Consider the following 26,519-nt stretch of genomic DNA (forward strand, 5'->3'; position numbering starts at 1 on the left):
CTTCTGTGTCTGAACTCTGAACCATCTTGCGGGGTGTACATTGTGCAAGTGATTTCCTTTTACTGGATTCCCATGGGATCAAGGATCAACGCAATAGGTATTAGTGATCGATCAGCGTCCTGGATTCAGAACAACCATACAATCCAATTCCAATTCCAATCTATGTACAAAGAAACGATGAGAGAGCACACTCAACTCCCAGAATCACTTATGCATATTCACACAAATTAAACATATAATGCAAACAGAAAGGGCGTCGGCACTCAGACTAGACAAACTCGAAGCGCATGAGAAGCTTCACGTGGTTGTACTGGTTTCCCTTGCGGTCGAAGAGCGCCACCGCCCGGATCCCCGGCCGCAGCTCCGACACCGGCAGCACCGTCTGCCCTCCGAAGTCGTCCTTCTCCGACATGTCGTACTCGTGCACCTCCACCCGTAGCAGAGCGATCTCCGGGACGGTCAGGGGGAAGGTGAACTCCTCCTCCCATACTGGCACCCAGTTATCCTCGATCGCCCTGGTCTTCTTCATCATCGAGTCTGCTGGGACTCCAGCTATGCCAACCTACCATACCATACCAGTGGACGAGTACTAAGCTGTTGCCCAATTGAACCTGAGTTAATTCTATATGCATACATACCCGCGCATAGAAATCTGGAGGAGAATACTGATCAAAGTGTGTCTGCTTAAAGTCCATCCGCCACCCATCACCCAGGTACACCTTGACCTTCAAGGTTTTCTTCACAGGTTGGCGTTCCCTTGGGTCAAACACTTCTGGTTCTGTCTGCATCAAGAAATCTGGTTTCTTCACATAACCACACCCACCATTGGCTTTATAAAATCCATGCATTAGCCAAAGGGCTCTTCCGTATCCCTGAAGAAAGAAAATCGGATTGTTGTTACGACAAGTGTAAGCAGCCTCTCGAACTTGGATTAACAGCTCAGAAGGAGAAAATATACCTGCATATTGAAGGCCACCATTTGAGCACCATGCACCCAACCAAGAAATGGGTTGTAGTTGGATGAAGTAACACGAGTTCCCTTGGGGTATATCCTCAATATGTTTCTCTGTGTGAACCTATTTAGTAACACGAGTTCAGTGCATGCAGGAATATGGTATCTTGATCTCTCCCTCTTTCTACCGCCGCTGTTAAAATACAAAGAGGGGAAGGTGCTAGTAAGAGTAGTTATTTTATGCATACCTCACAATTTCAGTTCCATGATCCTCTGCCAGTTTGGCAAGTTGTTGCTCGCTCAAACTGAGACGCCTAACTTTATCTGGATCACTGTTCAAGGCAGCAGCCAGAGAGCCTTTTGGCTTCCCTGCTCTAATAGTAATAAGCTGTTTATACTGTGGAGCTGAATGAGGATGCATTATCTGTTCCTCGTCGTCATCGTCGTCGTCGTCCTCTTCGTCATCTCTTTGGTGATCTGAGCCATCATCATCATGCTGCTAGAGGGAACCACAGTTGTCTGTAGGTGAAATCTCGCACAACTGATTGATTGCATAGTGCGAAGGAAAGGAAGGCGATAGAATAGACAATACCTTATTAGCAGACTGAATCTCAGTCTGAAAATCCGGTACTTCTTTTCCCCACGCGGCATCATCAGCAGCTCCTTTGCCAGGATGTGGGTCAGCGTCACCCTCTTTCATGGTGCCAACCTTGGCTTCAAGGTACTCCTTGGGGGGCTTGGTGGAGAGGAGGACGCGGCCCTTGAGCTCTTCAGGTGATGGGAATTCTTTGAAATGATCGGTTCCGGGGTAGAAGAGTGTGTTGCCAAATACTTCAAGGACCATCTAATAATTAACAGGGTTGGTTTCCAAAAGGCACATGTTAAGTTAGAGAAGCGCAACAAGCAGTCAGGGAAGACGCAACACAATTGGGTACCTCGGCAACTTTTGCCTGGAGGTCAGCCGGAAGGTGGTCTTCGAGCGTTATGATGACAGGATAGGGGGACGCCACAAAGGCATATTCTTTGATGGACCGCAGGCATTTGATGAGTGAAACTGGGGTGGTCAATGTCCTATATTGTTATATATGTGTGCAGAAGGGAGAGGAAAAGTGTAAGTTAGCATAAGCATTATTCTGTTGAAACAAGAGCAACAACTTGCATTGTTAGCAGCAAGAGCATCGTCGTCAAGAGTAACAATGTGGATAGCTAGGGAGATAAAATAAAAGGCCACATGCCTGCCGTGTAGGATGTTGATGTCGTCCTTTGCTGAATTTGGCCACATGTCGAGCTCTATGACCCTCACCCCCCTCTGCAGCGCCTTGATGATGGGGACGTCGCTGCAGTCGCTGCTGAGCTGGTTGCCGGTGAGGTAGGAGTTGTGGCCCGTGTAGATGAAGTAGTGGGAGAGCGGGTGGGACATGTCGTGGTGCACCTGCGGGCGTCGGATGGGCGGGTTGAGGTCGTGGGAGAAGAGGTAGCGGTGGAAGTCGTCGAGCGCGAGCAGCGGGCGGGAGAGGCGGGGGAGGCGGGCGCGGCCCTGCTGCTGCTGGATACGGATCTGGTCGAGCAGGCGGTCGACCTCGCCGTCGTCCAGCGCGTCCTCCGTGGCGTCGAGGTAGCGGCGCAGGCCGTCGGCGCCCATGTGGGTCCCGCCGCCGGAGTGGAGGTTGAAGAGGGCGCGGACATCGTCGGGCGGGGCGGCGTCCCGGGACTGGAAGCGGCGCTTGAAGATGAGGCAGCACTTGTAGGTGGTGCCCATGATTGCGTGCCTGCAGCTTTCCTTGTTCTTGACTTGATGGGGGAGGAGGCCTGGAGGCTGGAGCCTGGGAGGAGAAGCGGGGGAAGGGAAGGGAAGGGAAGGGGACGGGAGGGGACGCGTCTGACTCAGCGCTATAAGGAGTAGTAACTACCAAACCGTCCTTTTCCCCTCCTCTTTCTTTATTTTCTCTTCAAAGCTTCCTTTTTCTTTACCATTTTGAGTCTGCACAAATCCACAATGCACTTGTGTTGTTCTACTACTTGTGTTTTTGTGCTGATTAAAAAGGAGACAGATACAAGTCAGTTTCTAAATAAGAAATCACTTGGATGGACAGGACAAAAAGAAAAGCAAAAACCATGCAAAAGCTAGGATGGAGGGAGGGCAAGAAAAGAAGAGGTACGTTGCCTTGATGCGACTCAGTTGTCCGTCGACATCATAATGAATAATATGCATCACCATCCAAAGGAAGGCACCAGCAGCATCCATTAGCTGCTTCAATTCCGCTTGCCCTGGCACAACCAACCATATATTGCAAATCTGGAACCGAAATCATTTCCAACATGCATGATATATATAAGCATAACCAATTTGAAGTAATTTATATCCTCACCTTTTATTTTAGCTTATGCATATATATAGTCTATTTATTAATTTGTAGGAGAATGGCCAGCAAAAACACACCTATTATATTCAAACAATGTAGTAGTAGTAGGGTTACAGGACAATCTATGTACCTAGAAAAGCAAAATACAACATACATTTTGGAACGTATTTCATCCAACATATTTATAAAAATCATGCATATATATTGCAGGGTACATCATTATTAATTAATACAGTAGTGTGTAATTATGCAGGGTTTTTTTAATTATCTTCCTAGATGATTGATCGAGCTCGCTGCTAGCTCGAGCTCGTATATGTGGATCTAGCTAGGGAACTACTTAATAATAAGCTGCCATAGTTTGCAGTGGACGGTGGTGCATGCATATATCTGAAAGAAGGATGATGCATGCTAGAGCAGCAGCGTAGTGTCGACGAGACGCCATGCCATGATCGTCGGTGATGAACAGCCAGCAGGGATCGTTTCGTTGTAGTCCTCGACCAGCAAGCGTTGCACAAACTTGATGGAGTCCTGCGATTGGTCGGGCTCCGAGGTAGGGAAGCGGTCCCACCTGGCAGGGTCCCAGAGAAGGTGGCTGGCGAAGGCGAAGCCGTGGACGGAGTCCGACGTGCTGCTGGTGGAAGAGGAGAACCAGGCGGCGGCGGCGGCGGTGGTGGTGTTGCGGACGCAGACGGGCCCTTCCACGGCCACCCTCCTCTGCTGCTGCCACACTGTGGCCACGGCCCACGCACCCAGGGTCCTGCGATGCGATGCCCAATCATTCATGCATCCATTATTGCCCGGCCATAGTAGATCTATCCTGGTCCATGCTGCTCTGCCGACACACCACCGACAATTCATCCAACAGTAAGCTAGGCAGCAGGGTTTGTACCTTATGTGGCGGAGGTTCTCGAGGAGGCGTATGTCGTAGACGTCGGCGAGCCCCGCGAAGATCACGACGCCGCGCAGGCGGTGCTGCTCGATGTGGGCCAGCGCGACGTTCCGCTGGTGGTGGCGCTCCTCCTCCCAGGCGTCGTCGGAGTCGGAGGAGGTGAAGTTGTCGGCGTAGGTGAGGTGGCGGTAGAGCACCCCCGTGCGCCGGAGCAGGGCCGCCGTGGGAGCCGCCTCCCGCGCGGCCTCCACCACCAGCCACACCACGGGGGGAGACGCCAGCCGGAGCGCGTGCGCCGTGCGCGTCAGACCCGCCGACCGACGCTCGCGATCCGACGACGAAAAGCCCGCCGTCGTCGTGATGACGATGACAACCACCTGCACCTGGCGCTGCTGCTGCTCCTGCCCCTGCTGCTGCTGCTGAGGCGGCTGCTGGTAGAGCAGCTGGTAGTGCGTCGTGAGCAGCGCCTCCGTGTGGTTCATGGCGCGGGCCGCCCTCGAGAGTAGGTTCGTGTTGGCGTCGGCGGCGGCGCGGGAGGCGGCGTCGGCCCAGTCGGAAGGGGCGAGGCCGGTCACCAGGCCCACCAGGAAGCACGCGCAGGAATGCAGCATCGCGCGCCGCAGCACCAGCGGCCGCTGCTTCTTTTTGATCTGCTTGCAAGTCGTCGGATTGTGCTTCGGCGACGCCATGGCGGAGCTAGTGTGCCAGTGGAAGTGGACTGATAAAATGAGGATCGGCCGGGATGGGGATGTGGATGCATGACGACGACAGGTCGTCCTCGTTTCATTGATGGCAAACTGTACACGCACATGCATCGCTGCTCGACTGGGCCAGTCGGTCATGATTGGATTGCATTTGGCCCGTATAACTGAACTGGGCTGCGTTCGTCCGTCGGCCTCGGCCCGTTTCAGCGCGCGCTCTCCCCCCATCTCTCTCGCTCGTCTCGGCGGCGGCGGGCGGTGTCGCCTCCCCACTCTCCAGGCCAGGCCAGGCTCCACTCCCATCCCATTCCATTCCATCCCCAAATCGAGCCGAGCAAACCCTAACCCTACCGCTAGCCACCATGTCCGGCGCCCACATCGACCTCAACAACAACGCCTCCTCCGACCTGGCTCCTCCGCCCAAGCGCGGCCGCGGCCGCCCCCGCAAGAATCCCCCGGCCCCCGCCCGCCCGCGCCCTCCGGATCCCGACGCCCCCAGGGTCGGTGGCTTCGCGCCGGGCGACATGGTCTGGGGCAAGAAGCTCAACCACGCAGCCTGGCCCGGCCTCGTCTACTCCGCCGGCGGCAACGGCACCGGCCACGACGGCCAGCTCCTCGTCTCCTACTTCGGGGACAAGGCCTTCGCCTGGTGCGACGCCGCCGAGCTCAGGCCCTACGAGCCCTACTTCCCCGTCGCCGAGCTCTACGACGACGGCGGCGACGACTTCGACGCAGCCGTCGAGGCCTCCCTCGACGAGTTCTCCCTCCGCGTCGAGGCCGCCCTCGCCACCCCCGCCCGCCCCTTCGTCCCCGCCGATTTCCTCGCCTCGCTCCACGACCTCGCAGCCGACCGCATGGGCTTCACCAACAGGGTGCAGGCGGCCATCGCCAAGGCGCATCTCAGAGCATTCGACGCCTTCAGGGCGCTGCCGGACCCTCCTCACTACACCTTGGAACTCGGCCTGCTCCCCCTCACTCCTATCCATCCTCCTCCTAAATCCACCACCACCACCACCAGGAATGAGGCCCCCTCCAGCAGGAGGGGCAGGAAGAGGAAGGAGGAAGCCGTCAAGGAGGACGACTCCGACGAGGACTGGGACCCTAGGAAGAAGGGGGCCACCGACTCCGAATCAGACCTCGACATCGACCGCAAGAGGGGCTCCAGGGGCAGGGGCAGTGGTGCGCCGCGCGGGAGGCCTCGAGGGAGGCCTAGGAAAACTGATGCCTGCAGGGACACGCGGCTCAAGGATGAGGAGATGGAGGACAAACTGGAGTATCCGTCAGCCGCTGACATGCTTCTGCAACTCTTGTCGGTTGCTGCTGATCCTGTCAACGCCAGTTACGACTCTGTTCCTCTCATTGTTAGCTTCTTCTCAAAGCACAAGGACAACGAAGCGCCGAGCGTTTACCAAGATAAAGAGCTGCTCGACACTTTCGGTTGCAAGAAGGGTAGGAAAAAGTCGGCTGGGAGCTTGGGCCCAGCTACAAAGGCAGAAGCCGACAACGATAACGAACTGATGGCTGCGGATGGTCAGAGGGGCCGGAGAAAGTCCGCGGGGAGCTTGTACTCAGCTAGGAAGGCAGAAGATTCGTATTGGTGTGATATCATCATCAGCGATTTCGATGACGGAGATAGTGATTATGAAGGTCGCAAAAGGAAGCGGCCCTCCCAGAACACCAACAGGAGTGCCAATAAGAAGATGAAGCAGGAGGAGACACCTCAGGATCGGGCCTCTGCAGATCCTCCCGCAGATGCAAAAAGTCCGGCTTCTGCAGATCCTTCTGCAGATGGCCCAGCAGCCTTGATTTTACATTTTAGTAGTCCAGAAGCTATTCCTTCTGTGGATGACATCAACAGCATATTCCGCATACATGGACCTATCGTGGAGGGTGAGACTGAGATCACTAAGAAGTCCAAGATTGCAAAAGTAGTTTTCTCTAAGCGTGCTGACGCAGAGCGGGCATTTAGCAGTCCGGGAAAGTATAGCGCATTTGGCCCATCGCTTGTCACATATGAAATTCAATGCATGCCATCTGCGCCTCAGGTTTCTTAAGTGCTGCAGTCTGAACTTGATATGTTGCGATTTCAGAGGTACATGTTGTTTGACCGATGCCAACTTTATTTCCTGATTCATTTGCTTATCGAATTCTCATATGGTGAATTCAGGAAATGCACCATGAAGGTTGGAGCAATGGAGCATTAATTGGTGTCCATGACTTAGAGTTAGGATCGCTCACTGACCAGGTCACATTAGTCACTGAGTTGGCTGAGCAAGTTTTAGGCTTTCTGCTGTTGCATGCGTCCAGGTGACTGGTTGTGTGCTTGGTATCGGAGTTAATAGTTTATGTTAAATCATTAGATGGTAGAGTAAATCATGTAGCGTGATGCGCCTCCTTCTATGTTAGCACCTTATCCTTTTTGTATTGCCTAGTAATTGCACAGCTGTGGATCTCTCTATTATGTTGTTTTTCAGCATATGCTTCCTTTTCTGGCTCTTAATCGCTTTAATCCCCATAGAGTATTGTGCGTTATGTGCCTTAGTAGCAGCTACTTATTGATTGTGCAAGGCTAGTTAAGTAGCTCTGGAGTTTCCATGATGAGCGAGCTGAAGCATATCTGATATGTTACTATGCAAGTGCATATGCACAATGGATACGGGTGGGAGTGCACACGCTTAAAAGAGGCACTATTCAGGGGCGTGCTTCTTTTTTAAGATAAGTGTTCTTGTTGTGCTGCCATTGAGCGTTGTGAAGCCACAGGTCCGATTTACCAATTTAATGTATATGCTTGATTTATTGAATGTGTCTGTCTTATGGGTCAACTGCTTGCTGTGCATTGCCATTCTGCAAGTTGGCAAGAAGGTGACTTTGTTTATGTACGTCAGTTTTGCTGCATTCTGCAAGGAATTTGGACACGTACAGGAAGGTGAAGTCAGGCCTACAGCAGTGTGACCAACCATGCTTTTGATGCGTGTTGTGTTGCGACGTTGTTTGACGTTCATTTTTATCTCGAGATTGTTGTGCAAATGTAAACATCCTGACAATTACTGCATCGTATTTATGCATGGATGAAATTGGCGCGCGTATTGCACTGTTTGGAGCAGATAGAGGAGAAAATGAAAAGGGGGGCTTTACTATACGGGAACCACAACACGTAATAAAGAATGAATCACTATATTTCTTTTCTTTTGTTTTTCTGTGGATCGCACCATACCATTGGCGTTTCAAAAAAAAAAAGAACACAGGTATTATTGGCACTAGCTGATCCATCAAAGATGAGCTGCCGGTTTCATTGCTTGCTGCGCTTCTTAGCTTCACTGTAAAGAACCACCCCTATGACAGTGAGCGTGTAGCCCAGCATCCCAGTTACAGACACGGGGTTCTTGAAGATGAGGATGGAGATCACAACTGCAACGGCACCTTTTGCGTTGCCCAGGACCTGCAGCCGGATTATATCATGCTCTCAGCATCAGCATTGCATGCATTTCCTTCCTAACCAATAAAACCAACTGAATAGAAGGAAGGACGAATTCACATACCTGCAGGGTTAACGCGCTTGTGTGCTTTGTCACCAGGAAGTTGGTCAGATTCACGAAGTAGGCCAAGGAAGAGTTGAAGAGCAGGTACCAGATGATGTTGAAGTCCTTCTTGGCCAGTTCCATGGTGACGGCAACGACATTATCCTCCATGAAGATGGTTGCAGGGACCAGGAGAATAACAGCGATTGGCGCCATGTACATGAGCAGGTTCATGGAGTTGATCTTCTCCCTGCGAGTTGGGTTGCTTCTTCAGTACAGCATGCAAGTTGGGAACATAGATAGCTGGTGGTGTGGTGGATTGCCTACCCGTCGGAAGACATGAGAATCCCTTGCAGGACTGTCTTCAGTGCCCTTGCGGCGGTTGCTCCAACGCACATGATGAACCCAAACAGATTGAAGCTGGGCTCTCCCTGCAATCACAAGGATGACCAGGTCATTCGACTCAGGATCGGACTCAGCTTTAGAGATGATGAATGATGATCAGAGCTGCACGATTCTATTACATCAGTTGCAAGCATGTGTGTATGATGGCATTGGCAGGCAGAATGGTTTCCTCATATTGTCCATCCAACAATGCAATGCGATCAAAGTGATGTGAGAATTGCACGATTCAGGTCAATCTTTTTTGAGAATTGAAAATCAAGCACAGATCCGGGAATTGGGGATCTCATCTCGTGTAATAATTTGATTGATTGAATGAATGCCAACTTACGCCGCTGGCGATGATGACTCCGGTGACGACGGGCACGAGCGCGAGGTAGGTGAGCAAGGACTCGCGCTTGACGGTGATGAGGTAGGCGAAGACGGCGGTGAAGAAGGGGGTGGTGGCGCCGACGGCCTGGTTGAAGGAGACGGGGAGGTAGCGGAGGGAGATGTTGCCGGAGACGACGGAGGCGCAGAAGACGAGGCTGAGCGCGGCGATCTTGGCGAGCTGGAGGCGGGAGCGCGGGAGCTGCATGGGGACGAGGCGGAGCCAGGCGATGGCGGCGTAGGAGAAGAGGGAGCAGGCGCCCATGTGGCACATGGTCAGGAAGATGGGGTACTTGAACCCGTAGTTGCTCAGCAGGTACTTGTTCAGCAGCAGCACCCCGATGTTGGAGGAGTACCACGCCGTGACGAGGCCCACCGTGAAGAGCCGGCCCTTGCCGCCGTCCTTGCCACCGCCGGTCATCCTCGACCCTGTTTTATCAGATCCGGGGGTTCGGTTCGGCACTTGGGCCCTGCTGTTGTTTTGCAGATTGTTCGCCGGGCGGGCGGGGGAAGAAGAAGAAGAGAGGCCGGACCCGGGACGGAGGAGGGAGAAGAGAGCCAGGGAGGAGGAAGGTGGAGGAGAGAGAAAGCAAAGGGCTCGCCGTTATTACTTTATTTTCTTTTGTTTATCTATTTATTTATTACTGTTATTACTTAGTATGGTATTATTCTTTCGATTTTATTAATGCTGTCTATGGATGGATGGATGAGAAATCATCCATAGACCATAGAGATGGATCCATCCATCCATCATCTGAAAGCTTCTTTGCGTGGAAGTGGGTGCACAAAACCTGCACTGCACGAGTTCCGTGGCAACCCAAAGAATGAAACCTTTTTATCTGTTGCCTAAGGGACGGAGGGAGTACTTTCTGTCAAAAGGTGACAATATAACATGATTAACAATAAACATTAACCATCGCGGTAGCATCCTCAACAATTTGATCGATTCATTCTCCAGCTATCTTATTGTATCAAAGCTAGGTGGCTCCAGTCATCACACATCATTTTTTTTCCTTTTCTGTTAGGTTTCACAGATCAAGACACTTGGTTCTTGACATGAAATACAAGAATTGGAGGTGACCTTCCCCATAGAGAGATACTTCAACCACAAATGAACCTTCCTTTTGTGCTGTTCGCAGCATGCAGTCAGTCCAGTGCCACAAAACACTTCTCCTTTTCTCCACGGCAACTAGAGAGGATTAAAAAGAACATTCCAGCGGGTGTACGAACCACAATCACCAATGGACTTGCAAAACATAATCAATAACATCTCTTCCCTGCTACCTAAAAAAATGGACAGCTTCCTCAACTATGCTGTCAGCCAGGAAGCTTGTAGTTCGATTCAAGCTTCACTCACATCTGTAGGATAGCTCCCAAGAACTCTTAGGAAAGTGGCGAATTCCTGAGGAACAAAATGAACCGAGTCACCAACTCACCACTTGCTTACCACAGTGCCATAAATAAAAACTGATAAAGCAATACCTTCAAGTTTCCAAGAGCATTTTGAGCATTTGGATCAGCCATCGAAGCCTCAATATCAACATAGAAGAGGTAGTCAAAGTGCCTGGCTCATCAGTGTGAAAAAAGGGTGATATGAGGGGAGGGGATATCTAGACAAGCAGTTTACAGAAAAATCTCAGATTCTGTATTCTCAAAGAAACTTTAGTGAGTAGATTAGTTCCTACTTCAGCGGTGCAGAGCAATTGTCATCAGCTACACGTAGAGGCCTTTTCTTGTGTGGACGGCTTTCCATCTGCAGAATAACGTTGCAGCACTGATAAATTCTCTCTTGGAAAATGGAAAACCAACCATCAGAGTGTTTAGGAATGAAAATTTCAAAGATACCTTTGTGAGATTGATTTTCCGCAAAGCAAACACCGCAAGCGCTTTGAAGAGTTGCCCAGGTCCTTCTTCCAAAGAGAAGACAATGCTAGTCTGGAGATCACCAATTTGTATCATTAAACTACCAAAGAGTGGATCATGAACACGTCAAAGATTTCCTTCATCTCGTACCTTGAATGGCTTGTCCGTGCGAGGAATAATGGGTTCTCGAGCCAGCATCATAAAACGGGTGACATTGTCTGTGTCATCCTTTACAAGGAGTTAGGTCGCTCTTTCAAGAAAATAAGGAGGGTCTCATAAAAATTCAGTAGGAAACTTAGTGTACCTGGATGTTTTCTGCTAGAATATTGAGTCCATAAAGCTCAGCAGCTAATGAACTAGCAACTGCACCAGTGTCTTGGAGCTTCTGTTCCGCAATAAGCTAGAAAAGGCATGTACGAATAATAATTAACTAACATCCAGATAATAGATTCAGCGTATCAGGTAAAATGTACCTTTGCGGCGCCTGCCGTATCATCAACAGCTTCCCTATGCTCAATTCCTAACTTGGTGAGTGTTTGTTCGCATTGTGCAAGAGCCTAATTGTAATAATTGATGCATAGAGAGTGCAGCATTAGTTTTTTTTCTTTAAGAAAAAAGATAAAAGGGGAAAAAAAGAGAAAGGTCTTAATTACTTGGGGATGGCTCATAGCGCTTCGCAAGTTTTGAATCTTGACTCCTGGATTTGCCAGCAAGCAATGGTGAACTGCAAGGCGTACCTCACCAACGATGTGCAACCTATGTCGAAGTAGAAGGTCATAGTTGCGATGTATGCTACCACCTAAGGAGTTCTCAAGAGGTAATACTGCCCGATCAGCAACGCATCCTTCGACGGCCTGTGGTGTTAGAGAAGATCGGGTTGGATCGCATCAGCAGCAGAACGCCAGAACCCTCAAGTAAGTAGATGAGCAAGGGGTGTGTACCTGGAAGGCGGTCTCGAAGTACTCACAGGGCACGGTGTGACAGCTCGGGTAGGCCTTCCTGGCGGCCGCCTCGCTGTAGGCTCCGGGGCAACCCTAAACACTCGTAATGAATAATTCCAGTGATGCTAAAGCTATCCTTAATTGATGGAGAAAGGGATGAAGAGGTTGGCGACGGACCTGGTAGGCGACCTTCAACCCGTCCCCAGTCGGCTCCATGAGATCCGCGGTGGTGAGAGGCCCTGCTTGGTTCAGTCGCGCATTTCATCGTCATGAATTCAATTGTTCATAGAGAGGCGAGGTGATCTTACGTGGCAGCGAGATCGGGTCGCGGGCGGCCGGAACGGGCAGATCGCCGGTGGCGGAGGCGGAGATGGAGCGGCGGCTGGCGCGCAGGGGCATAGAGAGGGTGCGGGGAGGCTGGCGGCGGGCTCCTCCTTCCCATCCCGTGGGGGGGATCGGGGGTGAGGACGCCGTGGCCACCATCCTGTACTCCTGTCTGACCTCTGCTCTCTTGGACTCCGGAAATAGGCAAGTGGGGTTGGTTGGTGGCTCGGAGCTCTGGCCGGGCCTTCTTCCTCGGCTCGGCACCTGTGTTCACGGAAGCTACCGTGACAGGAGCAGGAGCATAAAGAGCCCGGCCAAACTCGGCCTCAGTCAAATCAGAAAGTGTTTTTCAGCTATATTAGCTGAATGTTTATGTTTGAACAAATAAGTATTTTTAGTCAAATCTTGTACGTCGGAAAGTCAAAAGTCGTGAATCATATCTTGAGACGCTCTGCTTTTATTTGAATTTACTCCGAATCCTGCCCTCCGCACCCAAAATCCAATCTCGTTAATCCTCAAACAAACAAACAAAAAACAATCTGATATTCATCAGTCCAGGCAATCAAAGATAGATGAGCAGGGGGCACCCGCTTAATAAATAGATGGATAGATGAAACGCTGGGCCAAGGAAGGAAAGAACCATGACATTACACACTGCACCCTCAGCTGAATAAAATTCAGAAATCACATTACGCTAACCGTTCCACAGAAACACACAAAAGATGGTCTGCCTCACAAGGCCGAACCAATGTTTATTACAGCCACCACACTCTTCTCTGGTTCGTAACAGTCTCGGGTGCCAAATTGACAGAATGGTAACCCCCTTTCCCTTGTCTGGCTGGAAGCACCTTACGCCTCAGCAAATCTGCAATCAAGAAAACATATCCACATTACTGCTCTGCCATCTGCCTTAGTGTTCAAACAGTAGTAGCAAACAAGCGTTCTTCGTGGCCTGGACCTTCCACCACGACTTACCCCAATTCAGAAAGCTTCAGGTGGGCCTCAGCATAGTCAGCAAAGAAGGCGTCCTCATCCTACAAACCGGGCAAAATATTCCAGGTTAGAACTTTCAAGGGTGAGCTGAAATCTCCAACAAGGTGCAAGGATCAAATATATACCGCTGCGTATTTCTCAACAAGGGGGCGGAAGGATGGGTCAGAAAGGAGGGCTTTGTCACTTGGCAGCTGCAGAAGGCCTTCCTTCTCACCACTCAGGAGCTCCCTGTCAATAACTTCGTGGAGACAACTTTAATAACACCTATGTCAAGGAGTTCGTGCTCCAGGATTGTAATAAGGCCATTACTCAATCAATAGAGCCCTCACTTTCCCAGTAAGGAAAAAAAGCTAATTAACTTTCAGTTTAAGCAGCAAAACACGGAACGACTAGAAATAAGAGTCTCCTTTTGAAAGAAACACCTCACTTACTTGAAGTACGAGTTGTCAAAGATCAAAGGGTTGGAAGTCCAGGCTCCCTCAAAGCCAGACCTATCCTTGTGGCATCTTCCCTACAAGTGACAGTCAATTATGCATAAGCACAACCTGTTAAGTTCTCTAGCACAAAAATACAGAGACTATAAAACAATTCAACAAACCAGAGTGTGACCACCAGAAAGCGCAACAATGTCCTGGTCACTCAAACCCATCTGTGTGGAGAACACCTGCCTAAGGTGGTCCGAACCTGATACAAGAGACCCCAACCAGTAAGTCCATCTATCACATTCCTACCAATTGATGACAAATATAATTAACAAATTTTTTCTCACTTCATCCTTGACACAACAAAGAAGGCAATCCATGAACACTTAAGTTAGATAATGTTTAAGCATTTTACATCAATTGAGGTGTTCGTTTTTTCAAAAGAAGGATGCCACATAATGCACCCAGAAGCACGCAAACGCTGTGGAACAAGACTCCCAACATGAAAACAGATTAAAAAAATTGTATCACAAAATGCAAGAAATCGTAATCAAATACTTGCTACTGCAACTCTAGTTGCTAAATGGTCCTATTTGAAAAGGAAGGAATTATTTTGAAACCTTTTCCACATCAATAGAATACAATTAGCATAATATGACGCCAGAATTTCAGTAATATCAGAGGCATTTTCTAACTGTACCTTGGGTGGCATCAGGAAGGCGGCCTTCTGGTGGAGGCTCAGGCTTGTCCTACAGAATAAACAATGATTTCATCAACATCCACATCTAGATGAAAAATAAAGTAAAGAAACAGCAAGTCTAAATCAATGCATAATAACATATTCCCAATGGGAGATAATGTAACGTCTTTTTTTTTGAGGTCATGTAACGTCGATAACGAGCAAATACAAATACAAATACTATTAACGGAAGGCAAGAGTCCTAGGCGACAATATCTTACAAGTTATAAGACAAGAGATGTAGCTCATTACTAATTGCATGCTTATTATCTGCTTGAACCTGGGCCAGTGAATAATTGTTACATCGGTAGAATGAGCAATACATGAAACGAACATGCAATAATTGCATTTAAAGGCATATGGGCCTACGCAGAAGATCAATTGGCTCCATTATCACCTTATGATTACTGCTCTCTCATGAAATGCACTGATAATGTAATCAGGGCAATTTTGCTTGGCAAAACCAACACAGCATCACCAGAATTTTTACATGTCATATCTAGGCCCTAGAGTACAGGAATGTGATGTAGACACTTAATCTAGGAATTGCCAATCCATCAACAGTACAACCAACCAACATAATAAGGGATTGCAAATAATTAGCATCACATGAATGCAGAGCTTTTGAACAAAGACAATAATCCCGCACATCTGCATGTCAACTACGCAGGTGCAGTTGGTAGGCAGAGAATAAGGTCTGCTTGCTTAAACCCTAGCAAAATCTCTGGGTCGTGGTGGGTTGGGTTTGGGCAGGAGCACGATTTGTGTGATGATAAAAGGAAGAAGGAATATGTCTGACCTGCCTCCCTGGGTGGAAGGGGACATCAGGGCCGCCGGTGACCTCAACGGCAACGACTCCGGCGAGCTGCAGCGCCGTAAGAGGGAAAGTTGTTACTCGATCTGGAATAGAAACCGCAATCTGAGCAGGCGGGCGGGCGGGCAGGTAACCTGGTAGAAGTCAGCGTAGGATATGGTGGGGAACTGCTCCTTGATGGGCTCGAGCAGCCTGACGGCGATGTCGAGTCCAGCGTTGGCTCCGTGCGCCAGCTCGGCGGGGTCCTTCATGGTGCCGAAGGGGCCCCCTGTCTTGGTGCCGACATCGAAGGTGCCAGCGGAGTGCCAGCTGCGAGGGGTGAGTGGGAGGTGAGAAGCACAAGCCAGATCGGGGAATGGGGCGGTTGGGGGAGGCGGCTTACGCGAGGCGGAGCATGAGCGGGGCGCAGTTCTTCTCGGCGATGAGGCCGCGGAGCTTGCGCTTGGCCTTGTCGATCGCCTTGAGGTAGTCCTCGCTGACCGTGGGGTAGGCCTTCACCATGGCTGACGTCACGATGCGCAGGAAGGAGACTACGGGGGGTGAGGAAGGAGACGGCCGGGGAATGGAATGGATGGCCTGGCCTGGCCGCGTTATATACCCGTAGACCTGGGGAAGCTTCTAGTAGCGACATCGAGGCCGTTGGGCGGCCGATCGTGCGGCCCTGATCGGGAGGGGGCCCACTGGACCGGCGTGCTGGCCTGCTCGGACGGTTCTGCCCCTTTCCCGGATCCTGTTGCGCCCCTTCCCCAGATCCAGTCAGAGCATCCGGGGCGGGCATTCCGGTAATTTGGGACAAGGGGTGTGTGTGAACACGGCAGGTGCGCGGAGATTCCTCCGGGGAGAGGTGCCGCGTGGTTGTGGGGGCACCCGATTGACCTTGCCCAGTTGGCCCACGTCGGTTGGGCCTCCTCCCCTGCTGCATTTTTCTTGCCGCTCCGCCGGATTACCAGTTAATCATGCATTTTTTTTCCTCTAAAAAAAGTTAATCATGCATCCTCTCGAAAAGAAAAGAATGGCTGACGGTCGAGTAGGCAGGCGCTACACCTGAAGCTAAGAGCCTGCTTGAATGTTTGCCCAGCCAAAATCATCCATGGTCCGCATCGGCAACACGAGACAAGACGACGAGAGAAAGCACCAAAGCCACTTCCTAGTTTTCTTCTTCACCTGCATACGCCTCTCATGGTATTGGCATTCAGCTGTGAGTGGCAGCATGCGCGGTCACCAAACCAACACGACTTACCACCCAAACTACTCACTCTACTACTTTCAAAAACGCAATGACTCCTTGAGACTATGCTCTGTGTGTGTTTGTGGCCAAAGTTTACCATTCCCAATCGGATCCACTATCTAGTACTCTTTCTTTACAAATTGATTGAGGCTGCCAGTGGCATTGGGGCAACGCAAAAACACCTTTGCCGTGTTCAGGATGTAACACAGCCGCTACATCTGCTCCTGGACGATGTTATAAACAGATATCAATATCTCCACACTGATCAGGATGATAATAAGCCATTCCAGGAAATCCGACTTCCTGTTCTGGAGGATCTCCTGAAGAAACCTGATGTTGTGCTGCCAATTTCAAAAAATATACCACGCATCAGAGACACACAACCATAAAGTCAAATTTCAAATATTCTGCATCACACCACCAGCCTTACCTCCACAAATTTCAACTTAAAGTCAAGGTTTCCAAATCTTTGGGTCAGCTCATATTCATCTCGAAGGTATTCCCAGATCTGAGCATAGTTTGCGTTTTTCCATGCTATGTCTGACCTGGAACCCACAGAGGTCTAGTGTAAATGTGTGCTCAAAAATAAACATAAGAGTTCATCTCAATGTCAAAGAACCCCAACAACTATGGCAGGTAGCATTAAAACATGGAGAAAACTGGAAAAAGAAATTAAACTATAAGAAACAGACAAGTCAAATTCAGATCTCACATGGAAACTGAACTAGTAATCTTCTTTTTTTAACTCACCAAAGGCAGGCCAAATGAAACACGTCCTTGTGTCCCGCAATATTACAAGACAACAAATTTCAGAGAAAACTTTACCTCTGACATTCATGCAATGCTTAATTAGTAATTTGGTTTCATTCTTTACAACAATTATGCGAGCTCAGTCTTTTTCCACCTACTTTACAAACTTACACAAAATTAAAGGTAAACTAAAAAATAAAGAAAAAGCTTGTCTCTGATATCACTAAGCAGCAGTTTCATGGACACCAGTGTACATGTCTGACTACAGGATGCAAGTATGCAACATCAACTTCTCTGGCAGGAGAATGCACATGTAAATTTAAAGAACAACAGGGCAGTCAAATGTTGCATGCAACAAAACAATTGAAAAGGCAAAGAAAGGATATTAGCCTTTATTGTCAGGGGAACGGAACAAGGAATATTCATAGATTATTTGCATTTAGGAAAACTCAAATACTACTCAGCATGAAGCTATCATACCTCTCAAAGAGTCCAAGCTTAAGAATAACATCTGCCAAGTTAGAGTTGGCCTTCCCTACGAGCTGGAAAAGCTTCTTCCTTTCCATAGTGAAGGTGCCAGTTTTTTCCATTCCACGATTGATATCTGTGAACTCAGCTACCATTCCATCCACCTATCAACAAAGATAGTTGGTTAGATTTCTTAACGTACAATCATAATTCACAAGACATCTGCTACTGAATTATATTTATACGTACTTGACGGATATAGTAGTCAAGAGCAATACTCTGACCCAGAACGCTTCCAATGGTGCGGATTCCATCAATACTCAGATCCCTAAGCACAATATAGTCAAGACCACCCTGCATCCATGTCTCCAAGGTAGGCTTCTCAACAACAGCATAATCTGCAGTTGGAAGATTTTAAGGTTGTGTCACGGACATGCTAACGTTTAGATGACGCAACAGCACCCTCAATGATAGATCCAAAGAAGAAGCAACAATACAAATCAAGAACAGTGCTCTCTGCAAAGTAATGCAGCGGGGCAGTAAACCTCTGTATATCTATATAAGTCAAGAACAGTTCTCGTCACAAAACTTACCATAAACCTTGGGTATCACAATCTGCAAATCAGTAACTCCAGGTATCATGGGATATTTTTGTCTGCAGTTGTTGATTGAAGGATGCTATAGACGTACAATAGAGTATAACCTTCTATAGATGCCTCTTATACCATGAGATATATTTTACTTATAATGGTATCTCCCCATTTAACTTTATTAGGATAGTACTGATGCAAGGAAATAATGATACCATCCAAAGCAGATAAAAGAGCGGGAAACTCTACTCCTTCAGGGTAAGTGTTCTTGGGCTTACCATCCTTTCTCATCTCTGGAAGTAAACCTGATGCATGCTTCTCGACAATGTTTAGGTATCCATCTGCTTCATGATCAGAAACATTAAACAGCACGATGGACCCATATTGGAAAACGACCATGTAGTGACAATGGCTCTCATCTATGACACCAGACTTAAAACCCTGTGAAATGATGATAATAACAAATCCAGTAAGTATCTACTCTCTGCCAGGTCCTTAACAGACAATCTCTGAAAAATAGACAAAGATCTTTAAAATAAAGGCAATAAGTATATCATGCAACGACTAACGATGATTCTATAATCTGCTTGAAACTATTCGCATTGTTCTCATTGTACGGTAAATACAAGACGATGAGCTCTCCAGAAGCATGATATGAGCATATTATACAAAGACAATCATCATATGCTACCGAAATGCTGTGTCAGGAAACAACAAAAGACAGACCCAACTCCATCTTAACTTGCAATTCCAGTGAGCATAGGCAAATCAAGAATGGAGCTTTCAGATAGCCTTCTGCAAAGGCTGAGCACAATTATGAATGTATGATTATATACAGGCATACAGGCAGGTGGGGGTGGGGGTACTACACTATGACAAATGAAGCACAACATCCAAAAGGCCATTTACACTACCAGACACTAAGGCTGCAGGGAACAGTAAAATTCAGCCTGGCGCGGTGTTTCAAACTTTGAATTCAACATTGCAAGTAAAGGAAATGTAGACAGCAGGACACATTAGCTTCCTTTTGGTCAGGGAACAGTAAAATTCAGCCTGGCACGGTGTTTCAAACAATCAAACTTCGAATTCAATGTTGCGAATAAAGGAAATGTAGAGAGCCGCCAGCCTGTTCGCTTCAGCTTATCAGCTGGCTTATCAGCCACTGAACAGTGTTTTTCTCTCACAACAAATCAGCCGTTTCAGCCCGGCTTATAAGTCCAGCCGAACAGGCTTTCTTGGGGTTTCAGTTTTAAAAATCTCCCAGACAATAGATTCATCAAGAGCCTGCAGTTCGAATATTAGATTTTGCTTTGCATACCATAATATGTCTTCAACATCTGCTGATTCTACCGTGATAAGGAAATGTGGCTGCAGGGAGGATTGGGTTAGTTAGCTACCTCGGGGTCTCCCTTGACATCGTAGTATCTAAGGACGACGTAGTTGGTGGCACGCGATGTGGGTGGGATGACATTGAAGGAATTCTGGGACTGGAGGCTCCGCAGGTCGATGCTGCGAGAGGCCCATCAACCATCAGTTCATCGCGGAGCCCGGAACAAGCAGATTAGCGGAGAGGGGAAATTGCAATACCTGGTGCATAGGAAGAACGCCTTGACGGGGACGACCCTTGTCTGGTTCTCCTGTGCTACCTCGAGAAGGTGCTCGTGGTAGTAGGCCTCGTCGTCGGAGGCGAGCTCCTCCGGCGGCGGCGGGGGCAAGGGTGCGGGCGGGGGTCCCTGGTCCTTGGAGTCGAGGTGGTCCCTCCCGGGGACCGGGGCGACGGAGGCGAAGGGGCGGAGGAGGAGGCGCGACGGGGCGCTGGCAGGATGGGGAGGCGGGAGGCGGCGCGGGCGGAGGAGGAGGAAGGAGGATGGGACGCGGGGAGGAGGCGGCGGGGGGCGAAGGGCTAGGGTTTGGAGGGCTCTGCCTGTGGTGCGGGAGGGGAGGCGGAGGAGGGGCCTCAGGAGGCTTTGGAGCCTCGAGGATACCTCCATGGTCGGCCTACTGTACTCTACTCAGCTCTCACTCAAGTCTTCCGCCACATTGCAATTGCAAGCAAAGCAATGGAGGCGGAGGCGGAATGGAGCCGGTGGAGGTGGACGACGACGGGGTGAGTGGGCCCGTCTTCTTTCTTGAAGCTCACGTCCAACTTCAGGGGCCCATCATCGTCAGTAGCCGAGAGAGAAGAGCGGTCCAGCCCAAATAAAGAAGCCAGCCCAGTTCAGGGATGCTGGTATCGAACGTGGAACTGGAACCCTCCACGATGCATAGCCAATTGATCCTCTTCTGCGTCCGCAGTATGTACGCATATATAGGTTGTCGAATAATTAGACAATTACAACATTAAATACCGAATATAAAACATAACTAAGGCTATTCTCAGTACAAAATTTTATTGCACAGTTTTCAAGAGCCATGTCATCTAATGATATTTGAGTTGACGAATGAAATTATGTCTCACAATGTAAGGTTTTATTTTCACTGTTTTATAGGCATTTAAGTGCTGCACTCGAGTGACTACTAAAAGTTGATGAAATGTGTGGAAATGAAACATAAATACTCTCAATGAGAGTTTCCGACAGTTTCCAAGGCATTGGTAGCCGTGTGCGACGAGTTTCATCTTTATAAATATTGTGTCATGTTTATCTAATTTGTTGTTGTGCCACTTATTAAATGTATACGAAACTCATATAAACTTGCATTAGGAATGGTCTAATACAAACTATAGCATGTAATTCTAGATAGCACAAGCAATATAATTAATTAATTAATTATGATCTTATAAAATATATTGAAAAATTGGATAACTGGGTGTGCGTAGATGAGAAGTCATGACTAATGCAGATGTGTTCTTCTAACAATAGATTACAGCAGCCAGCGAAAACGACGAAGTCGTACAAACAGCCGGGGAGATGAGTTATGGTGACGAACTTGATAAGTCGTGGAGAGTACTTCTCCAAAATCTTATTAGTCCTCTCTCGATGTAGGATTACAAAGGCAAAGGCAGTGGCGGAGCTTGCCAATGAATTGAGGGCGCGGAGGGGGGGGGGGCAATAAGAGAGAAAAATAGAGCTAATGGTAAAAAAAATGAGCTGTTCTTAAGCAAATTTCTGAATAGAGGGGCCATGGCCTACCTTGGCCATAGAGAAGCTCCGCTCCTGGGAAAAGGGTTCTAAAGACCCACTCTCACGTTTACTAGTTCATGTCGGGGCATGGGAGTAGACTACGATAGCGGTGCGTATGGGAGTAGACTACAATAGCAGAAGAGGCAAAGCAAAATCTTGCCCAACCAGGCAAGGCAAAACCCAGCAAGGAACCTAAACGCATCATTAGTATTTTCTTACTCTTCTTACAACAACTTTTCATGAGACTTTCATATGCACTACCCGTTTCAAATTACAAGGTGTATTTCATCGAGTTATAGGTAAATGCTTTGACCGAGAATTACTCCATTCATATCCCCATGTGGTCCAAAAATCACAGCCATATTTATTAATACAAATCTAGCGACATTGAAATTGTGTCGCAAAAAATAGTAATAAACTTATTTACCTCAGTGAATTTTCTGGCCCCTAGCTTGTTTAGCATGTTTATATATTGATCCCTTTGGTTAACAGTGATGCAACTGGAGGGATGCCGTTTCTCTTGATTAAAATGAGGGATAGCTAGAATAGGGTCATGGTTGGACTGCGCATTATTCTCGGCAATTGGGTCAGATGCGAAAAATTGAAGTGCCTTCTTCAGTTGAAGCATGCCTTTTTTTGTGATTTGAGAGATTTTGAATGAAGCTAAATAGGATGACGATGACGTTAACGTTATTTAGGACTTACCTTTGTGCATTAGAGCACTGTAGTCTTTTTTCCCTTTTGATGAGTCGGAGCCTTGTAGTTTTTAAGGAAATATTCGTCACCATGTAAACTTTGCTGTAGCTTTGTCTATATTGGCATATTGCTGCCGAGGTGCATGCACGGCACTGGGCGGACAACATTTTCCGTCCGAGATAAGGATGCAGCTGATGCTCGGGAATATTAGGGAAAGCTTATATTGTGATAGCGAAAACCTAATAAATCTAAAAAAATACAAGCACATGTGCTATTTAGACTTAACTAATTGAGCTACATTTATGTTCACAACCCATTCTGGATCTTTTAATTTGGTTTACAGCTACACAGACAATAAAAAACTTGCAACTACAAGTGGGAAGTGAGCTCCCAATTTAATGATCAGTAACTGTGGGGTTTTGGATTAAACCACTTGGGGATGCAAATATTCCACCTGTTTATCTACTAATTAACATCCTTTTGGTCAGTAAAAGACAGGTAAAAATCCATGTATTTTTTAGAGTATGTTCCTGAAGCAGTTCACATTTACTGGAGGCTTGATGTTCCTTTATTTCCAATTTGTATGATAAACATGCAAAGTATAGCTTAGCTGATTAGGTTTCTTGTGGTGAAACCTGTCCATCTAGAAAGTTCTCAATTTAGCACGAGTGCTCGCACATTTATGAATTTATTTTAGGAATTAATAGTGCTATGCTTTCATAGTAGGCTCAATCTTTCTGATGTACTCATTAAAGTGATTTGCAAAAAAAAATATGATAAACATATATACTACTCCCTCCTTCCCCCAAATACTTTCATATATTACAGATTATGAAAGCAATGTTCATAGACTTTGACTATCATCACAAAGTCACGAGATTAATTGGCCGTTTACCCAGGCTATTAATGTATATTGTCACCGGAAGTTTAAATCCTTGCTCACAACATACATGGCTCATATTGGCCGATTTCGGTCAATCTTGGACTTACTTTACTTGCGAGCCCTTTCTCGTATGTACTCATCGCTAAAACAAGAAGATTACTTGCAACTGCATACATCACAAGAAGCAAGTTTTCTTGCCCTCCAGCTGCATTTCAAAAAATATATTTTTTTAAAAAAAAGAAAATTGCATCGGGACTTATTTTAATCGGGGAAGAGGTGGGAAGATTATTGAACAGAAAATGTGAGAAGATTGCATTGCCCTCCGGATCTCCAGTGCCATGTGAAGCAAGCTGAGAAAAAGGCATGAAGCATCAGTGTGAAGTGTGAAGGATGGGGAATATGGAGGATGGGCCGTTGCTCGCTGCCCCAAGTCCAACTGAAGGCCAAAGCACTACGAGGAAGGAAGATAAAGCATGAGGAGGCAAAAGGATTCACCTGAAACCACACAAGAGAAAGCAAAAGAAGATGCAAAGGAAGGCGCACAAAAGCACTGCTCCTCAGCCACACCAAGCAAAGGATAAGAGAAAGCAGGATGGTGCCTGCAGAATCTCTGATGGCACGCAGCATTGTCCTGCTCCTGCCATGGCTGACGAATCCCAGGCTATGTTAACGATGGACCAGTTCCACCAAGAGTCGTGCGCTAAGTCCATCATGCATTCTCTTCTCCAGCTGGCTTTTGTTACTGTCTTTGAACAGATGGAATGGACGGAACGATGAACGAAGATGCATGGTGGACATGGTAGGGTACCCGAATATATATCTGGACTGTGGTTGGCTCTTTGGATGCTACACCTTTGTGGCCATAAAGTATGGGGGAAGGTGGTGCACAGATAATAGTCAGAGGTATAATTCCTTTTGTTTTTGTTTTTCTTCCTCCAAATCCCCAATCCATCGAGCAAGAAAAGAAAAGAAAAAACAAATTTAAATTTTTTTTTTGGAAAACAGACACCAGCATTGAGCTTAATTTACGCTGCTTGCTTTGGCATTTGCATTGCCTGTTGTTTTTCTTTCTGCAAGAAACATTCCCTTCTGCAGTGCAGGCTAAAGTCGTGCAGTATGTGCTGACTGTTTTTTGAATAAAGGATAGCTATTAACATTCTTCCTCTCTTTGAGCTGCCAAATGGAAAATGCCATCCAGGCACTTGATGTGTGATAATGGTGCAACTCCTGGGCAAGTAATTCCATATATAATCATTGTGCGAAGCATCCGAGGTGTTATTTGTTGGGATATGCTGGACGAGGTGTCGATTATTGCTAACTTCAAAACATCGCTATTTTTTAAAAATAAAAAAAAATAAAAAAATCAGTAGAAGCACTGCTATATCATATATTCAAGAAGCTGCATAAAGTTTACATAGTTTTTTTTTCTAAAGTAAAAAGAAAGTTTACATGGGTTTGATTACATAGAACTCATGCAATATGAAAAACTAAGTAGACACTTGAATACATGGAAAGACTAAAGCCCATCCCGCCTACCACAAGCTAGCTTGCTTTCGGAGTTCCATCTCCTTGATCAATGTTACCATCCGCAGTGGATGCTCAGCTTCCCTCTCGAAGAACCTCATGTTTTCGCTCCTTCCATATATTCCAAGCTGTGTATATCGTGCTGATGATTGCCTCAAAATATTGCTAGGCATGGTGTTCTCTAGGTTCTCAAAATGTACCCAACATGATCCCCGACGTTGTATGTACTTTGATGACTGAAGTGATTTTCCAAATATGAATATAATATGATATCAAGTTTCTCATTAAGGAATTCTAATAAACAAATAGATATATAGTATAACCTACGAATTAAAGACTAAGTCTCGGTTAGTTGCCTTATAGAAATTAAAAGAGAGGAGGAGCAGGTAAATCAGATGAATAGGGCCTTGTCAAGGGTGAGTGTTGCCATTCCGCCGTCGCCATCGCGCCCGTTGGGCAGGAGGAGGAGGGTTAACGGCGCGCCGAGCGATGTCAACATGGCATGGGGCCCGGCAGGCCGAGCTGGCCGAGGCAGGTTGGCCGCCGTGCGGGCCCGGGAGGCCACGTGGGGTGATCCGCTCGCGGATCTCTGGGAAGCGCGCGGATTTTGATTTCGTCGGATCTCGGGGTGGGCCACCAGCACCTCCGTTTGCTCCACGTCACCGCCCCCCTCCCAATATCTATCTCTTCGGCTCCCCGCCCGCCTCCCAACACGACTCCTCCTCCTCCGCCGCCGCCGTCGCCTCCGCCTCCGACCGCCATGCCACTGCCTTCCCCTCCGCCCTCCGTCTCCTGACGACTCGGCCGCCGGCCATAAGGTACCTCCCCTGCCGGTCGCACATATATCCGATCCAATCTACCTATCCACCCATCCATCCATAGATAGATTTTATCAATCATTAATCGACGCGATTTCCCATTGGGTTTCAAAATCCTACTGTCTTGGCTACGGCGTGCTGTTGGGATCAGGCGGTCGCACTGGGTGGGAGTAGCTGCTAGATAGCTCAGTTTCGTGTTTAGTTTCAAGTCAGTTTCGGCCGGCTCATCCATCTCTAACCATCTCTAGTGTTATTTGGGTTCCTGTGTTTGCTTGCAGCTTGCTGAGTTGTCTTCAGCTTGCCATTTCCCATTTGCTGACTCGCCTACAATACAAAGGTATGCTAGCTCTGCTCAGCTCTGCTCCGCCTGCTGTCTGTCTTTCTTTTCCTCTTATGCTGTCTTGGGCACCATTGGAGCGAGCACAAATCTGTTTCTCCCGCATCCTGACAGCGCACTCTGAACGAGCATGCAATTTTCCTTTTGAGACAAGATCATGCATTGTTGTGTCACTCGCAGCAAATCAAACTAGCACATGGCGTAGCAAGAGCTTGCTCTTCACTCCACGGAAATATATACCCTCCAGATCGTCTGCATCCACTCCTCACTCATCATTCTCTGAACCTACCTTCTGTCTCCTCAACATATATAATAACCAACCACCTTCTTGTTTGCGTGCAGAGGTTTCTGAGTTGTTGGATGCAACCGAGGCGCTCTTCGATGCAAGCGTAATATGTGCTCGACCACCTATTCATTAACTCAAGACCTGCCTCGGATCAATCCCACCACTTTCGTCTACCTCTTCAAGTCAGGCTGATGGGAGGTACCCATCAGCAACCGGGTGTGGATGGACAATCCGTTAGAAGAGATGCCAGACTGCTTGGGAACAGCGCGGTGGATGTGGCTGAGGGCAATGGGCTCCAGCAAGGGGACAGCGACTTGAGGAGCAGTGACCCTGATGGCCTGCTCAGCGGGCCAACCACTGGTCTGCAGCAGGGTGACACGGAAAATCAGCAGCAGCAACAGGTCTGCTGGGAGCGCTTCCTCCAGAAGAAGACTATCAAAGTCTTGCTCGTGGAGAGTGATGATTCAACCAGGCAGGTGGTCAGTGCCCTGCTACGTCACTGCATGTACGAAGGTTTGTTCATCCCA

At 48.0% G+C, this 26,519-nt stretch overlaps 8 protein-coding genes across 12 annotated transcripts in view; 2 read left to right on the plus strand and 6 right to left on the minus strand.

The window, feature by feature from the left end:
- Positions 1-87: 87 nt before the first annotated feature.
- LOC101756981 (phosphoinositide phospholipase C 2) lies at positions 88-16,403 on the minus strand. Of its 4 annotated transcripts, XM_022824577.1 has the most exons (9): positions 16,399-16,403; positions 9,392-9,396; positions 2,188-2,786; positions 1,888-2,023; positions 1,545-1,796; positions 1,201-1,451; positions 959-1,076; positions 639-872; positions 88-562 (listed from the first exon to the last, which is right to left on the minus strand). In XM_022824577.1, exons 3-9 carry the CDS (start codon positions 2,709-2,711, stop codon positions 269-271), a joined length of 1,809 nt encoding a protein of 602 aa, XP_022680312.1. In that variant the 5' UTR covers positions 2,712-2,786; positions 9,392-9,396; positions 16,399-16,403; the 3' UTR covers positions 88-268. The 4 variants fall into 4 exon arrangements, with proteins under 4 accessions (XP_022680312.1, XP_022680311.1, XP_004958809.1 ...); XM_022824576.1 differs by lacking the exons at positions 9,392-9,396; positions 16,399-16,403 and adding an exon at positions 3,112-3,292 and having other exon boundaries at positions 2,188-2,984; XM_004958752.4 differs by lacking the exons at positions 9,392-9,396; positions 16,399-16,403 and having other exon boundaries at positions 1,201-1,448; positions 2,188-3,224.
- LOC101756565 (probable glucuronosyltransferase Os07g0694400) lies at positions 3,380-4,955 on the minus strand. Its single transcript, XM_004958751.4, has 2 exons — positions 4,205-4,955; positions 3,380-4,072 (listed from the first exon to the last, which is right to left on the minus strand). Exons 1-2 carry the CDS (start codon positions 4,891-4,893, stop codon positions 3,724-3,726), a joined length of 1,038 nt encoding a protein of 345 aa, XP_004958808.3. The 5' UTR covers positions 4,894-4,955; the 3' UTR covers positions 3,380-3,723.
- LOC101756159 lies at positions 5,093-7,405 on the plus strand. The gene is made up of 2 exons (XM_004958750.3): positions 5,093-6,997; positions 7,073-7,405. The coding sequence occupies exon 1, from the start codon at positions 5,268-5,270 to the stop codon at positions 6,957-6,959; it is 1,692 nt and encodes a 563-aa protein (XP_004958807.1). The 5' UTR covers positions 5,093-5,267; the 3' UTR covers positions 6,960-6,997; positions 7,073-7,405.
- On the minus strand, positions 8,061-9,776 carry LOC101755760 (probable sugar phosphate/phosphate translocator At3g11320). Its single transcript, XM_004958749.3, has 4 exons — positions 9,157-9,776; positions 8,751-8,854; positions 8,445-8,673; positions 8,061-8,344 (listed from the first exon to the last, which is right to left on the minus strand). The coding sequence occupies exons 1-4, from the start codon at positions 9,613-9,615 to the stop codon at positions 8,195-8,197; spliced, it is 942 nt and encodes a 313-aa protein (XP_004958806.1). The 5' UTR covers positions 9,616-9,776; the 3' UTR covers positions 8,061-8,194.
- LOC101755353 (arogenate dehydratase/prephenate dehydratase 2, chloroplastic) lies at positions 10,061-12,583 on the minus strand. Its single transcript, XM_004958748.3, has 11 exons — positions 12,307-12,583; positions 12,176-12,237; positions 11,999-12,091; positions 11,711-11,911; positions 11,531-11,614; positions 11,362-11,457; positions 11,208-11,285; positions 11,040-11,129; positions 10,880-10,947; positions 10,677-10,758; positions 10,061-10,596 (listed from the first exon to the last, which is right to left on the minus strand). The coding sequence occupies exons 1-11, from the start codon at positions 12,479-12,481 to the stop codon at positions 10,537-10,539; spliced, it is 1,089 nt and encodes a 362-aa protein (XP_004958805.1). The 5' UTR covers positions 12,482-12,583; the 3' UTR covers positions 10,061-10,536.
- Positions 12,885-15,864, minus strand: LOC101754668 (L-ascorbate peroxidase 2, cytosolic). The gene is made up of 9 exons (XM_004958747.2): positions 15,673-15,864; positions 15,425-15,599; positions 15,276-15,341; positions 14,438-14,486; positions 13,914-13,999; positions 13,747-13,826; positions 13,441-13,543; positions 13,298-13,356; positions 12,885-13,187 (listed from the first exon to the last, which is right to left on the minus strand). The coding sequence occupies exons 1-9, from the start codon at positions 15,789-15,791 to the stop codon at positions 13,172-13,174; spliced, it is 753 nt and encodes a 250-aa protein (XP_004958804.1). The 5' UTR covers positions 15,792-15,864; the 3' UTR covers positions 12,885-13,171.
- An 11-nt stretch (positions 16,404-16,414) lies between the features above and the next one.
- On the minus strand, positions 16,415-20,420 carry LOC101754274. Its single transcript, XM_004958745.3, has 7 exons — positions 19,914-20,420; positions 19,724-19,835; positions 18,605-18,767; positions 17,986-18,134; positions 17,749-17,900; positions 16,949-17,063; positions 16,415-16,859 (listed from the first exon to the last, which is right to left on the minus strand). The coding sequence occupies exons 1-7, from the start codon at positions 20,315-20,317 to the stop codon at positions 16,731-16,733; spliced, it is 1,224 nt and encodes a 407-aa protein (XP_004958802.1). The 5' UTR covers positions 20,318-20,420; the 3' UTR covers positions 16,415-16,730.
- A 4,810-nt stretch (positions 20,421-25,230) lies between these two features.
- LOC101758458 (two-component response regulator-like PRR37) overlaps positions 25,231-26,519 on the plus strand; it is a 14,575-nt gene continuing 13,286 nt past the window's right edge. Inside the window, exons 1-3 of one of the 2 annotated variants that reach the window (XM_004958755.4) lie at positions 25,231-25,369; positions 25,648-25,706; positions 26,049-26,505. In XM_004958755.4, the coding sequence (XP_004958812.1) occupies positions 26,184-26,505 (322 nt within the window). In that variant the 5' untranslated portion in view covers positions 25,231-25,369; positions 25,648-25,706; positions 26,049-26,183. The remainder of the gene's footprint in view (positions 25,370-25,647; positions 25,707-26,048; positions 26,506-26,519) is intronic. The other variant, XM_022824614.1, reaches the window with a different exon arrangement.

This window comes from Setaria italica, chromosome II, assembly GCF_000263155.2.
Source record: "Setaria italica strain Yugu1 chromosome II, Setaria_italica_v2.0, whole genome shotgun sequence".
Taxonomy (NCBI): Eukaryota; Viridiplantae; Streptophyta; class Magnoliopsida; order Poales; family Poaceae; genus Setaria; species Setaria italica.